Below are 13928 nucleotides of genomic sequence, written 5' to 3' on the forward strand. Positions count from 1 at the left end.
CTTGCATCTTACTCTGTAAACCACCAATGACTTTTCTTCTTCAGGTAGTGGCTCCTTGGAGCACATCACCTTAGCACGGTGAGTCTGATTTAGCTGGTGTGCCACACTAATATTGTGTGGTGCCAATATTCATCCCGTCACCTCCGATACCCCATTGATGTATGGTATCATCCTTCCAGATTGCAGCTGTCAATCTATTCTGCATCCTGCAGGGCTTTTTAATGTATATATTCAAAATTTTGTGACTAACAAAGAGTTAAAGTGAGACTAGTATAGCTATTTCAAGCTCTTTAGCTCTCATCAGCTAGTCTTACCCCTCTGGGATTCGAACCTGGGCAGCTTGCCAGTTAGGCAGCTGTATTAACCTTTTGGCCACAGGCTCCCCCTCACTCCAGTCAGTAGAGGACAGCGATGACATATATGTGTTGGGAGGAGCACCTGGTCTACGATGACATATATGTGTTGGGAGGAGCACCTGGTCTACCAAATATAAAGCAGTCTGTTCTGCGTTTCACTCCAGTCTGGGAACATCTTTTGCAGGCAGACGCCACTACTGTGAACAATGTAAATTCAAAATCTTGTGATTAAATGAAAAAAGCTAATCAAGGATAGAATTCTGTCTGAAAATGGATTTTTAATATTATAAGGTGCACTCTTCTCAAAATCTTTGACTTTGTGTGCTGTAGCCTACAAGCTTCACTAGACTCTTGCCAAAAAACAAAAACAACCAACACTTCAAATATTCTTCACAACCACTTTTTTTTCAACATATAGAGGAAAATGCACATGAATATCCACTCCCCGGTATATCAATGTTTGAGATAAAGTATGTTGTTGCACAGGGAACACTGTTACCTTCCACCAAAAAGATACCTATTAAACTGCTCACATTTGCATAATTTGGAACATGCTATATGGGGAGAAGATGGGGCAAGTAATGGGTAAAAAAATGTATCATGACAGATCAAATATTGGTAATATTATCATGATATATCTTATATTAAGCAAAGGGTAAGCAAAATGAGCTCAATAAATAACAATAATAATGTTGGAAGGGACCTTGGAGGTCATCTAGTCCAACTCCCTGCTCAGGCAGGAAACCCTATACCATTTCAGGCAAATGGCTGTCCAGTCCCTTCTTAAAAACTTCCAGTGTTGGAGCATTCACCACTTCTGGAGGCAGGTTGTTCCACTGGTTAATTGTTCTAACTGTCAGGAAGTTTCTCCTTAGTTCTAGGTTGCTTCTCTCCTTGATTAGTTTCCATCCATTGCTTCTTGTCCTGCTTTCAGGTGCTTTGGAGTACATTATGTACATTATTCTTTTCTCTAATTGTATGTTTTTCCTTCTTCTGTACATATGACTTTTCACTCTCCCAAATTCTACATAATATCTTAGTTCCAAAAGTTCATAACAGTGCAGTAGTGTCTACTGAGACATAATAAACATGTTTCTCTCTGATATTACATTGCAAGTAATAGTATTCATTTCTAATTAAGTATAGAATTGTCCCTTCTTCTCCATGTCACAAGGGCATTCCAGCACACTGACAAAACTAGGGCCCAAGAATTAGACATTGCATTGTCTTAACCTCTGCTCAGAAATACAGAACTGCATGTAAGGAGAAAAAGAAGGATTTGTGTTTGAACTGATATTTTCTTGGCTTAATTTCAGATAATGTTCATGGTCTAAACTTAAGGTAACATTAAGGGTGGCCACCCCAACTCCTCATTTGAATAATAAAATAGGAGCTACTGTTTGATATCTACTATGGCCATATATTATAGTGAGTTGTTTATATACAGAATTCTGATTTTATTTTTTCCCCCTAACATAATATTAATTTCTCCTGGTTCCAACTGCAAACTCAGCAGTCCGCTTCCAATTGCTCACAAGTATTATCAGCCTGGAGACTTAATCATTGCTGCAATTATTTATCAGATCTTCTTTCTTTCCAATGAAATCACATTTCAAAGACTTCCCTCTTGTGAACTGCTTGATGAGTATCAGTAAGTATCTCCTGCTGGTGCTACTCCTACTTCTCTTTCCTTTGTTACCACTTGCAGTATTTTTTCTGCTGAACCATATCAGTTGCTCGTTAATCAGTAATCCAATGTCCATATATAGCCATTTTTAATTACAAAACTCACAGAAATACCTCTTGTCTTAACACAGAATTTCAAATTGAGACAAATCGATTTGACTCATAAATTATATAAATAACTTTTTCTTCAGGAAACTTCCTTCCTTCACCAAAGTCCAACAATGAAAGTACAAATGTAGAGGTTGTAGATCCCCTCAGGTTAATCCTGATTTTTTTTCCCTGTTTCATCTTACGCAGTAATGAAGCAGAAAATCCACAAGTGCATTTGAGATTTTTTTTCAGCCTTTTAAAATGGAACTTTCTTCTCAATCTTAGAATATTATAGAGAAAATACAGATAGAACTGAAATTAAATGTTACTGTAATATCTAAAGTGATCCTGGAAGAAATAGCTTACTATGAATTTGACAATCTAGTGCTATTGTTCATTAAGGACAAGGCTCCAAATATCCAGAATAAACAATAAGCACTAGATCTAGAACATTAAAAATATCAACTGTCTGAATATAAAGCAGAAATATTTGATGTTGTTTGTAACTCTCACTGAAGGTTCCTCACTCATAATTATCAACATACTTTGGCTCTGGCATTTGCTGTAAAGGAGATCAATGAACATTTTGGAATTTTACCCAATATTAGCCTCGGTTTCCACATCGCTACCAATTATCTTGAGGAATATACAACTTATCATTTAGCAATGGAATTTTTATCTACAAAAGATAATTTTATCCCCAACTACAAATGTAATGACCAGACCAACACGGTAGCCATCATTGGAGGACCCCGTACTAAGACCTGCGTCAACATGGCAACCAATTTATGCAACTACAAATTTCCCCAGGTGAGAAGAAAGATGGAGCAAGAGGAAAAGTCCATGAGCTAGTTATTATTTTCATATGTTGGGCCCACATGATAACTCTTATGAGAAAGATTCCAGAGGCAACAAATATTTGTCATATAATGACAAAAATATCACCAAAGGATAGTCCCCTTTTTGCTTCATGAACAGTATTAAACTTATAGACGTCCTTAACCCTAACTGTATTTTTTACAAAGCCTCTTTCAGTATCCCACTGAAACCCAAGAATTGTATTAAGTAAAAAAAAGAAAAGAATTCTTCCTTTATTTTTAAAAAAGTTTTCTTCCTTTTTTCCTCTGTTCTCCCATGTTTCCTCAATTAGATTACGTATGGATCAGCTCCTTTGATGAATAATGACCAAGCAGGTATTTTTGTCAAGTGGATGTTCCCTGATGAAATTCACCAGCTTAAAGGAATACTACACTTACTATTGCATTTTGAATGGACCTGGGTTGGGTTGATTTCTCTGTATGAGGAAGATAGGGAGAGATTTGTTCAAAATAGTCTTTCCATGTTTTCAGAGAGAGGAATATGCTTTGACTTTATAGAATGTCTACCCCAAATGATGTATTTCAGGGAAGCTGCTGAAATGATGGATAAGACAGATAAAATATATAAAGTGATTATGTGGAGTACAGTCATTGCAGTGATCTTTAATGGTGAAATTACAAGCATAGTGGCTTTGAGAATGATGCTCTCTGTTTTAGATTCTGATGATATTCCAAAGGAGAGAAAAGCCAAAATTTGGATCATGACAGCTCAGATGGAATTCACCTCTATTGTGATACAAAGACATATGCCTATTAATTTTCTCCATGGTGCAATTGACTTTGCACTTCACTCAAAGGAGTTGACTGTATTCCAACAATTTATGAAGAAGAGAAACCCAAACTTTGAAAAAGAAGATGGCTTTATTAGGGATTTCTGGAAAGATGCATTTGAATGCTCATTTTCCAGCGATGTAAGTGAAGGGAATGCTGAAAGGATCTGTACTGGAGAAGAGAATTTGGAGAATCTTCCTAATTCTGTCTTTGAGACCACCATGGGTGGACTTAGTTACAGCATCTATAATGCAGTCTATGCTGTGGCACATGCTCTGAGGGCCTTGCTTACCTCAAATCTCAAAGCAGATCAAAAAATTGATAAGAGGAGGCACAAGTATTTCCTTCAATCACCATGGCAGGTAGTGTCCACTGATCCAAATTCAGGAAAATCATCAGATCATATAAAACAATGTTTATTCTTCTTTTATTTTGGCAGTTAAAATTAAAGTATTTATTTGTTTGTTTGTTTTCATACTTCCTAACTACCTCCCTCCATCCTTCTTTGCTTTACAGATACTTTTGAATGTTATTGGTATTGTTATATGCAAGAAAACAGAAATAGAAAAACCTTTAATCTTTGTCAAATATTATGTGTTATAAACACAGGGGTTACCATTGTAATATACATATATTATTCTACCAAGTTAATTCATAATCCATAAAATGTTCAGTTGATCAAAGCAAATTAATCGTGTCAACTTTCTTTCTTTTTCAGCGTTGTCTTGGAATTTTTATATTAAACATTTAGAGATGAAAATATTCAATAGAGTGGAAAATCTATGTGATAGAGAAAGCATTTCTTTTTCAATTATAAACAGTGTAGATTGGTGAAAAAATAGCATTCCATTGACCATAAACCATACGGAGGGAACTGAGATTCCTACATATGATTCAAGGAAACCAGTTAATGTTTATATTTCTTTGATCTTTCATTTAGCTCCACCATTTTTTGAAGCAAGTTTCTTTTAACAACAGTGCTGGAGAACTGATTTCTTTTGGTCTCAATGGGGAATTGGAAACTGGATTTGATATTTTCAACTGGGTCACATTTCCAAATAACTCCTTTCTAAGGGCCCAAATCGGAAGGATCGACCCCATGGCTCCCCCAGATAAGCTCCTCACCATTTCTACCGAGGATGCTGTTTGGCCTCTTGTGTTTAACCAGGTGCATCTCATTTTTCACAGAAATAATTTAACAACCACTAGCACCTCAACAACACTTATTTAGCAGCCTCAATATTTTTTGTAAATGATATGAACATAAACTATTATAGTGTAAATAAATGCCTACAACATTTAACATTTATTTGGGTCCAGCCCAAAATTATCCCTAAATAGTCATTGTAGTAGTAATCTTTATTAGTTAGTTTCGGTGGAAGGAAATGAGATAAGCTAAGATAAGAAAGTAAGATAAATTGGGATATGATAAAATAAAATGTAAAGATATATAATAATATGAATACTACAGATCAAAAACAATAGGTCCTTAAGTGAATTACTTTTACATGCAATATATTGTATAAGGGACGCGGTGGCTCAGTGGGTTAGTGAGCTTGTCGATCAGATGGTTGGCAGTTTGGTGGGTCGAATCCTGAGTGCTGCGTAACAGAGTGAGTGCCTGTTACTCATTCCAGCTTCTGCCAACCTAGCAGTTCGAAAGGACGTAAAAATGCAAGTAGAAAAATAGGGACCACTACGGTGGGAAGGGAGCAGCGTTCCATGCGCCTTTGGCGTCTAGTCATGCTGGCCACATGACCACGGACATGTCCTCGGACAAGCGCTGGCTCTTCGGCTTTGAAACGGAGATGAGCACCGGCCCCTAGAGTCGGACACGACTAGCACGCATGTGTGGGGGAACTTTTACCTTTACCTTTTAATATTGTATAAAACATCCTTTGTTGGAGAAGCCTGAAAATAAACATATCAGTTGATTACTTGTATATTTGGTCCTTGAAAAAAATATTTTTTAAAAAAAAAAATTGTCTCCCACTATATGGTTTTGTAAAGTGGTAACTCTACTTCTGAGCCCTTGCTGAGCCAAATAAAGGAAAATTGAATAAGAATTTTGAAGGAGTTAGGATGCCTTTACTCACTTAAGTAGAATAATGAGAGTCTAGGAAAGTGTGTAGCTTAATGGAAAGAAACAATTTATTCCCAAACAGTAAAAATATTTTAAAAATGGCATAGCCAGCCTTTTTAAAAAAAATTCATATCATTGGATTTAAATGTATATTTGTGGGGCTGCCACAAAGAAGAGGGAGTCAGGTTGTTCACCAGAGCACCAGAGGGAAGGATGAGAAACAGTGATTGGAAGCTGATGAAAGAGAGAAGTAACCTGGAATTAAGGAGAAACTTCCTAACAATGAGGGCAATCAATCAGTGGAACAGGTTACCCCAGAAATTGTGGGTGCTCCATCGCTGGAATTTTTTTAAAAAGAGACTGGACAATCACCTGTCTGAGGTGGTATAGGTCCTCTTGCTTGAACAGAGGGCTGGACTAGAAGACCGCCAAGGTCCTTTCCAGCTCTATTCTATTCTATTCTATTCTATTCTATTCTATTCTATTCTATTCTATTCTATTCTATTCTATTCTATTCTATTCTATTCTATTCTATTCTATTCTATTCTATTCTATTCTATTCCAATCTAGTCAAGTCCCCTGAAAGAGATGAAATGAGGAACAGAAACTCTTTGTTAAAACAAAGTCTTCTGCTGGAGATAATATTTATTTGCCTAACCAGCTGATTAGTTAATCCAAGTGATTGCATACTGAGCATAAAAATCACAAACACACATACAAACAAACACAGAGAGAGAGAGAGATTGAGAGAGAGAGAGAGAGAGAGAGAGAGATAAAGACAGAGACAGAGACAGCGACAGAGAGAGAGACACACACACATACATATCTATATCATAACATACACCAATAAAGAGGAATGCAGTATGATACGGAACACTGCTTTGTAATGAGACTTCTAATTTCTAAGAGGGAACCTGATTTATACATTACACCTTACGCTGTTCATCTTAGTAAATTCACAGGTTTAGGATTAGGCTTTACATTAATAAATATCTTGTGGAAACAATTGAGTGTGGTAATGATCATATTGTTTATAAATCATTAAAGAGAAGATAATTTTCTAGTCCTCCCTTCCTCAAGTAAAAAGCCAACTGAGTGATTCTCAGCTAGTCATCTTCTCACGCTAGAAATGAGGACACAGTAAATCACATCTCAAAATCTTTTCAAGAAAACTGCAAGAACCTCTCCAGGCAGTCTCTCAGAATTGTGTATGTATCAATGGAAGAAAGTGGGGGGCGGGGCGGAGGAAGAGTTAAGCAGTGTTTCTCAAACTCAGGAAGTTTTTGAAGTGTGAACTTCAACATGATCGCTGGTTAACTTTGGCAGTTGACATTCACACTTATTCTATAGTACTGTAGATGCTGAGGATTGAGGAAGAAATGAAATAAATAATCTTTTGATGAATTTAAAACAAGAAAAATGGTGAAATGGGACACTAAGGATTGATAAGTATGTGAAGAGTTTGGGCATAGATAATTGATGAAATGGACACTCCCAACACATACATTCTTCATATGAAAGCAATCTCATTTTATTTATGAACAGACATTGCCTCTTTCCATCTGTAATGAGAAATGTCCCTTTGGCTACAGCAAGGTCAAAGTGGAAGGGAAATTATCCTGCTGCTATGACTGTAGACAGTGTCCAGAAGGGAAGATAGCTGACCAAATGGGTAAGCAAAGAAATATACTAAATATATTTTTTTTATTTATTTTATTTATTTATTTAGTTTATATATATATATATATATATATATATATATATATATATATATATATATATATATATATATATATATATATATATATATATATATATATATATATATATATATATATATATATATATATATATATATATATATATATATATATATATATATATATATATATATATATATATATACATATACATATATATATATATATATATATTTTATGGTAACTAAAAATTTTGAGCTATCTGATAGATTCTACAGATGAGCAATGAAAAATGTGAACTGGTTGTTTATAGTTCAGTGAGATATTTAATGTTTATGTAGATTCAGAGTCATCCAAAGGTGCTTTTTGTACCAAGGACATTTTTCAAATGGCAGCTGGACATTCTTTGTTTTCCATGAAAACATTATGCTTCTCATCCAAGAAGCTTCTTCAGTAGGTCTGGCTTCAGTCAGAATTGAACAAGCTTCTGGCATGAGAAACAAAATGTCTTCAAGGAAAAACAAAGTTCATTTGCCTTTTAAAAAAGCAATTTTGGGTAAAATTTAATGCTATAATCCATCTGTTTAATTTAAAAGGCATAATGTTCCTTAAGATTTGCAATAGTGGTAAATATCTATAACTTGGGTGTAGAATGAGGGTAAAGGTTTGTTCTCCAAGCCTGTGGGTTGGTTTCTGAACATTTTGTTACCAGGCTAGGAACATCTTCAGTGGAATAATGTCTTTAGCTGACATTCCCTAAACTCCACTGTAGGTATTATCTAGCCTGGTAATGAAACTTTGGAAGCCAAGCCCACAGGCTTGGAGAACAAGCCTTTATCCTCATTCTACACACGAGCTATAGATATTTACCACTATTGTAAATCTTAAGGAACTTTATGCCTTTCAAATTAAACTGATGGATTATAGCATTAAATATTTCCCAAAATTCCTTTTTACCTTTACTCTCATTCCTTTACCCTCAAATCTTTACCTTCATCCTGATCAATAGGTTTCTCATTTTTGGATTATTCTCCTTATTGCTTGCAGAAGTATAAACATTTTGGCAGATAACCAATGCTTGTTATTAACCTATCCAGAAGGCTTTTTAGTATATGCTTTTTGACTGAAAGGTAACGTTCCATCAAATTCAACCCATGCAACATTTTTTCCTATTATTTCAACCCTTTTTACTTCCTCTTCTACCTGAAGAATACAGTAGAAGTATCACATACAGATTTTGGTGTAGCTGTATAACTTAAGGGATATTGAAACTGAACACTACAGTATTTAATGCATTTCATTGTCAATCATTTTGAGAAAAAATATTATGAAGTTATAGGATCTAAATAAATCATGTATGTTATTAATTCTTCATGATTAAAAGTAAAGTAGTTTTGTGAAATAGTTTTGTTTCTTCCCCCAGACTTAGATGATTGCTTCCCATGTCAAGAGGATCAATATCCAAACAAGGGTCAAGATAATTGCCTTCAAAAAACTGTGACTTATTTGACTTTCCAAGAGCCTTTGGGGATTTCTTTGGTAATGATTGCAATCTCCTTTTCTATCATCTCAGCTGTGGTGCTAGGAATCTTCATAAAACACCAGGACACTCCCATTGTCAAAGCCAACAACAGGAACCTTACCTACACACTTCTCATTGCTCTTCTGCTTTCCTTCCTTTGTACTTTGCTCTTCATTGGGCAACCTGATAAAGTGAAATGTCTCATGAGACAGACTGCTTTTGGCATCACTTTCTCTGTAGCCCTTTCTTGTATTTTGGGTAAAACAACCATCGTAGTTCTTGCTTTCATGGCCACCAAGCCAGGCTCCAACATGAGGAAATGGGTGGGGAGAAGGATGGCCAACACTGTTGTCCTCTCTGTTTTCATGGCTCAGTTCAGCATTTGTGTACTGTGGCTGGGAGTTTCTCCCCCATTTCCAGATTCAGACATGCATTCCATAGCTGAAGAAATTGTCCTGGAATGTAATGAAGGTTCAACCACAATGTTTTATACTGTCCTGGGCTTTATGGGGCTGTTGACTGCTGTCACTTTCACGGTTGCCTTCCTAGCCAGGAATTTACCTGATAGCTTCAACGAAGCCAAATTTATCACCTTCAGCATGTTGGTCTTTTGTAGCGTCTGGGTGTCATTTGTTCCCACATATTTGAGTACAAAGGGGAAATATGTGGTTGCTGTAGAGATCTTCTCTATTTTGGCTTCAGCAGCTGGATTACTGGGCTGTATCTTTTCCCCCAAGTGCTATATCATTATTCTGAGGCCTGATTTAAATAAGAAGGAGCAACTGATAAAGAAATGAAGCTGATAATTTTTTTTTATCCCTTGAATGAAACACTTGGTTACTTTTGCCCAATAGGGCTTTTTTCATTTTTGCATAATCAGATATATAGAGATGCATATATATATATTGCACTCTGTCTATGACATCATGGCAGATAATACACCTTTTAAAGTTTTTAGTCTTAAATTATTCATGATAGATCTTAGATTAAGCAAAAGGTAAGCAAAATGAGTTCAATAAATGTATATCCATTATTCTTTTTCTCTAATTGTATGTTTTTTCTTCTTCTGTACATATGAGCTTTCATTCTACCATTTTTTACTTAATATCTTAGTTCCAAAGGTTCATAACACAGCATTTGTGTCTAGTGAGAAATAATCCACATGTTTCACTCTGATATTTTTCAAAGTTCCCTTGCAAGTAACTCATTACTTAATGTATAGACATTGTCCCTTCGTCTCCATGTCCCAAGGGCATTTCAGCAGACACTGACAAAACTAGGACCTTGGATTAAGTCATTGCATTATATTAACCTCTGCTCAGAAATACAGAATTGCAGGTAGGGAGAAAAAGAAGGATTTGTGTTGGAGCTGATATATCCCCAGCTACAAATGTAATGACCAGACCAACACAATAGACGTCATGGGAGGACCCGTACTAAGACCTGTGTCAACATGGGAACTACTTTGTGCAACTTCAAATTTCCCCAGGTGAGAAGAAATACAGTATGGAGCCAGAGGGAAAGTCAATGAGCTAGTTATTATTTTCAGTTGTTGGGCCCTCACGACAACTCTTATTATTCTGAGACTTGACTGGAATAAGAAGGAGCAACTAATAAAGAAATGAAGCTGATAATTATACCAGATCTCTTCAATGAAGCAACTTGGTTACTTTCACCCAATAGGGCTTTTTTTTAAAGTTATTTTTGCAGTTTGGAGCAGTAACCTGATATATAGAGATGCAGATATATATTGCACTCAGCCTATGACACCATGACAGACAATGAAGCATTTTTTAAAATTTTCATCTTAAATTATTCAGATTTTAATTTTAGTTTATTGATTATATTGTAAACCACTATGAGTTACTCTCTGAAGGAGATGAATAGTTAAGAAATATGAAAATTAAGAAATAAATATTTGTCTTGCTCTGCATGAAGCTGATATGAAAGGAGGAGAGCCTAGGAAGTTAGAGAGTACCTGGAAATTAAATACAAAGAGAATCCACAGGATTATAATCTCTTGTTCAAAATACAGGAAGTGTTGTTTTTCATATAAATATTTTATTAATTTTCTCATTTTACAATCAGATACTTAACAGACAGCATGTTATCTGCGTCCATTAGTAATTCAGTGGCATATATTAACTTTTTTCAATCTAGATCCAATATTACACCATCAAATATTTCCTCTCTTCTTCTGATAGTACCTGTTTTCCCACACTAGGCAAATACAATTATTATAATAAATATACAATTAAATATCAACATCTTTGTTATATGTTTCCCATAATATCAATGTCAGTTTTATATAAATTTATAACCAAATCATATCTTAATTGCTTTTGCACTTAATATCCATGTTCAATTAGTATCCTGTTTTCGCTTCCTTTTTTAAAAAATAACAATTTCCCATCAGTGTTCAAAATGTCTCTATTGTTTATAGTTTCAATGAAAATTATATCTGGTTAACCAAAAGCTTTCCTTATTCAAACTTCTTAGCATTTTCCTGTTTCCCTTCTCAAATCAAAATCTAATATTCTAATTACAAATCTTATCTTTCTAGTTATGATAGAACTTCTATTTCTAGCAATTATCTATTCTCCACCATATTCAAACATCTAGTTCATAATGTAATATCCCATCCAATGGATCAAAACCTCTATTTTCTTCAGTCTTATTCTAGCTTTCTTCCTATGCCAACAACTTTCTAAGTCAATGCATTTGAATCATCAAGTATTTTTTCCTCTGTTATTGTGTATTGTGTATTGGTTGGGCAGAGATAGGAGCCTCCGGTATAAATCTAATAAGAGGCTCCTGGTTTGTTTTTTATCTAAACATTTTAAAAGGTTAGGGAGGGGGGAGGGATTGCAGTTTTGGTCGGATTTTGGGGGGTGTCCACCAACCGCTGTTCAGTCCAGGCTCGGGTCAGACCGCAGTGGGATGGGGTCTGGGTTGGGCGCCTCCGGGGTCCCGGAGTGGGGTGTGGGATTTTCTATCCCCACGACGTTTGGGAATGGCAGCAGGCGATTGTACAGAGGGCTGTATTGACATCTGGGAGTGCGTCCCTGCTGTCTCCAAGCTGTGATGTGCTCCGACTCTTTGGTTTTGACCCGTGGTTCCGGGAACGAGGGTGAGCAGCCACCTGAGCTTAGGCTTGTGTATTTCAATGCCAGGTCCGTAGTTAATAAGGCTCCTCTCATCTGAGACTTGGTTGAGGAGGAGCATGCAGACCTGGCTTGCATTACGGAGACCTGGTTGGGCCCAGAGGGTGGTGTCCCTCTGACTGAACTTTGCCCTCCAGTTTTCCAGGTGCTCCACCGGCCTCGGGCTCAGGGTAGGGGCGGGGGTGTGGCGGTGTTTGTGAGGGAGACCTTATGTCCACAGAAGGCCACCTTTGTCCAGATATCCAGGTGTGAGTCACTCCTCCTGAGATGTGGCCCTAGGGCTCAGTTGGGCTTGCTGCTGGTGTACCTTTCACCTAGTCGCGTAGCAGCAGCCCTGCCTGAACTTCTTGATATCCTCTCGGGTTTGGTGATTGAGTTCCCCAAACTTAAGATTTTGGGGAACTTTAATCTACCATCCCTGGGGGGATCATCAGAGTTGGCTCGGGAGTTCATGGCTTCGATGACGGCCATAGACCTGATGCAAGTAATTCAGGGCCTGACTCATGGGGGGTCACACGCTCAATTTTGTTTTTATATTTGGACAGTGGTTAGATGATCTGGGTGGGGGTTCTCCAATTATTATGCCCCTGTCATGGACCGATCATCATCTCCTGTGGCTGGCCTTCCGTTTCGCCACCCCCCGTCACTGGGCCACAGAACCGACAAGATGGTTCTGCCCCAGGCGCCTAATGGACCCTGAGCGGTTTCAGGTGGCGCTTGGGTCCCCGCCTGCCGCCTTCGCTCACAGCCCGGCCGATGCCTTGGTGGAAGCCTGGGAAAGGGCAGCCATGGAGGCACTTGACCACGTTATACCCATGCGGTCCCTGACCCGCCACAGATCCCAGTGGGCTCCATGGTTTTCCATTGAGCTCCGGGAGATGAAGCGTTGGAGACGGAGCCTAGAGAGCTGTTGGAGATCCAGCCGGTCTGAATCCGACCGATTGTGACTAAGGTCCTCTACAAGGTCTTATCTCGCTGCGATGAGGGCGGCAAAGTCTAATTACTTTGCTGCCCTCATCGCGTCTGCAGATAATCGCCCGGCCACCCTGTTTAGGGTGACCTGCTCCCTCCTTAATCAGGAGGTGAGGGAGGAGCCCTTGCAGGGTCGTGCTGAGGAGTTTAGTCAACATCTGTCGGACAAAATCACTCAGATTCGGGCCGGTCTGGACTCCGACTGGGCAGAGTCTGATGGAGATGGCATGAGCTGTCTTGGTGATGTTATCTGGGAAGAGTTCGACCCTCTGTTATTGTGTATTGTGTATTGGTTGGGCAGGGATAGGAGCCTCTGGTATAAATCTAATAAGAGGCTCCTGGTTTGTTTTTTATCTTAACATTTTAAAAGGTTAGGGACGGGGGAGGGATTGCAGTTTTGGTCGGATTTTGGGGGGTGTCCACCAACCGCTGTTCAGTCCAGGCTTGGGTCAGACCGTGGTGGGATGGCGCCTGGGTTGGGTGCCTCCAGGGTCCAATAATCTGTTTCTTCTTTTTCTTTCAGTCTCATAGTCACTCTATCCATCTCTGTGCGTTCTAGTATTTTTTTTAATTATTTAAATTAATTAATTACAAATGTAGCCAGTCTTTCCCCTGATGGTTTGGAGGACTTCCTCAGATGAAACAGAATGGCCATCACCCTCCTGCAATCAATGAGGGTCCCCTTCTTGCTTGTCGCCTCTATGGG

At 37.8% G+C, this 13928-nt stretch overlaps 1 protein-coding gene across 1 annotated transcript; it reads left to right on the forward strand.

Annotated features, from left to right (window-relative positions):
• Positions 1 to 411: 411 nt before the first annotated feature.
• Positions 412 to 9883, forward strand: LOC308678603 (vomeronasal type-2 receptor 26-like; the record flags this gene model as incomplete). Its single annotated transcript, XM_081345829.1, has 6 exons — positions 412 to 564; positions 2703 to 2942; positions 3283 to 4143; positions 4722 to 4949; positions 7410 to 7536; positions 8988 to 9883. The coding sequence occupies 6 exons, from the start codon at positions 412 to 414 to the stop codon at positions 9881 to 9883; spliced, it is 2505 nt and encodes an 834-aa protein (XP_081201955.1).
• Between the last annotated feature and the right edge of the window lie 4045 nt (positions 9884 to 13928).

This window comes from Vipera berus, assembly GCF_964194415.1.
Source record: "Vipera berus genome assembly, chromosome: Z".
In the NCBI taxonomy this organism is placed as follows: Eukaryota; Metazoa; Chordata; class Lepidosauria; order Squamata; family Viperidae; genus Vipera; species Vipera berus.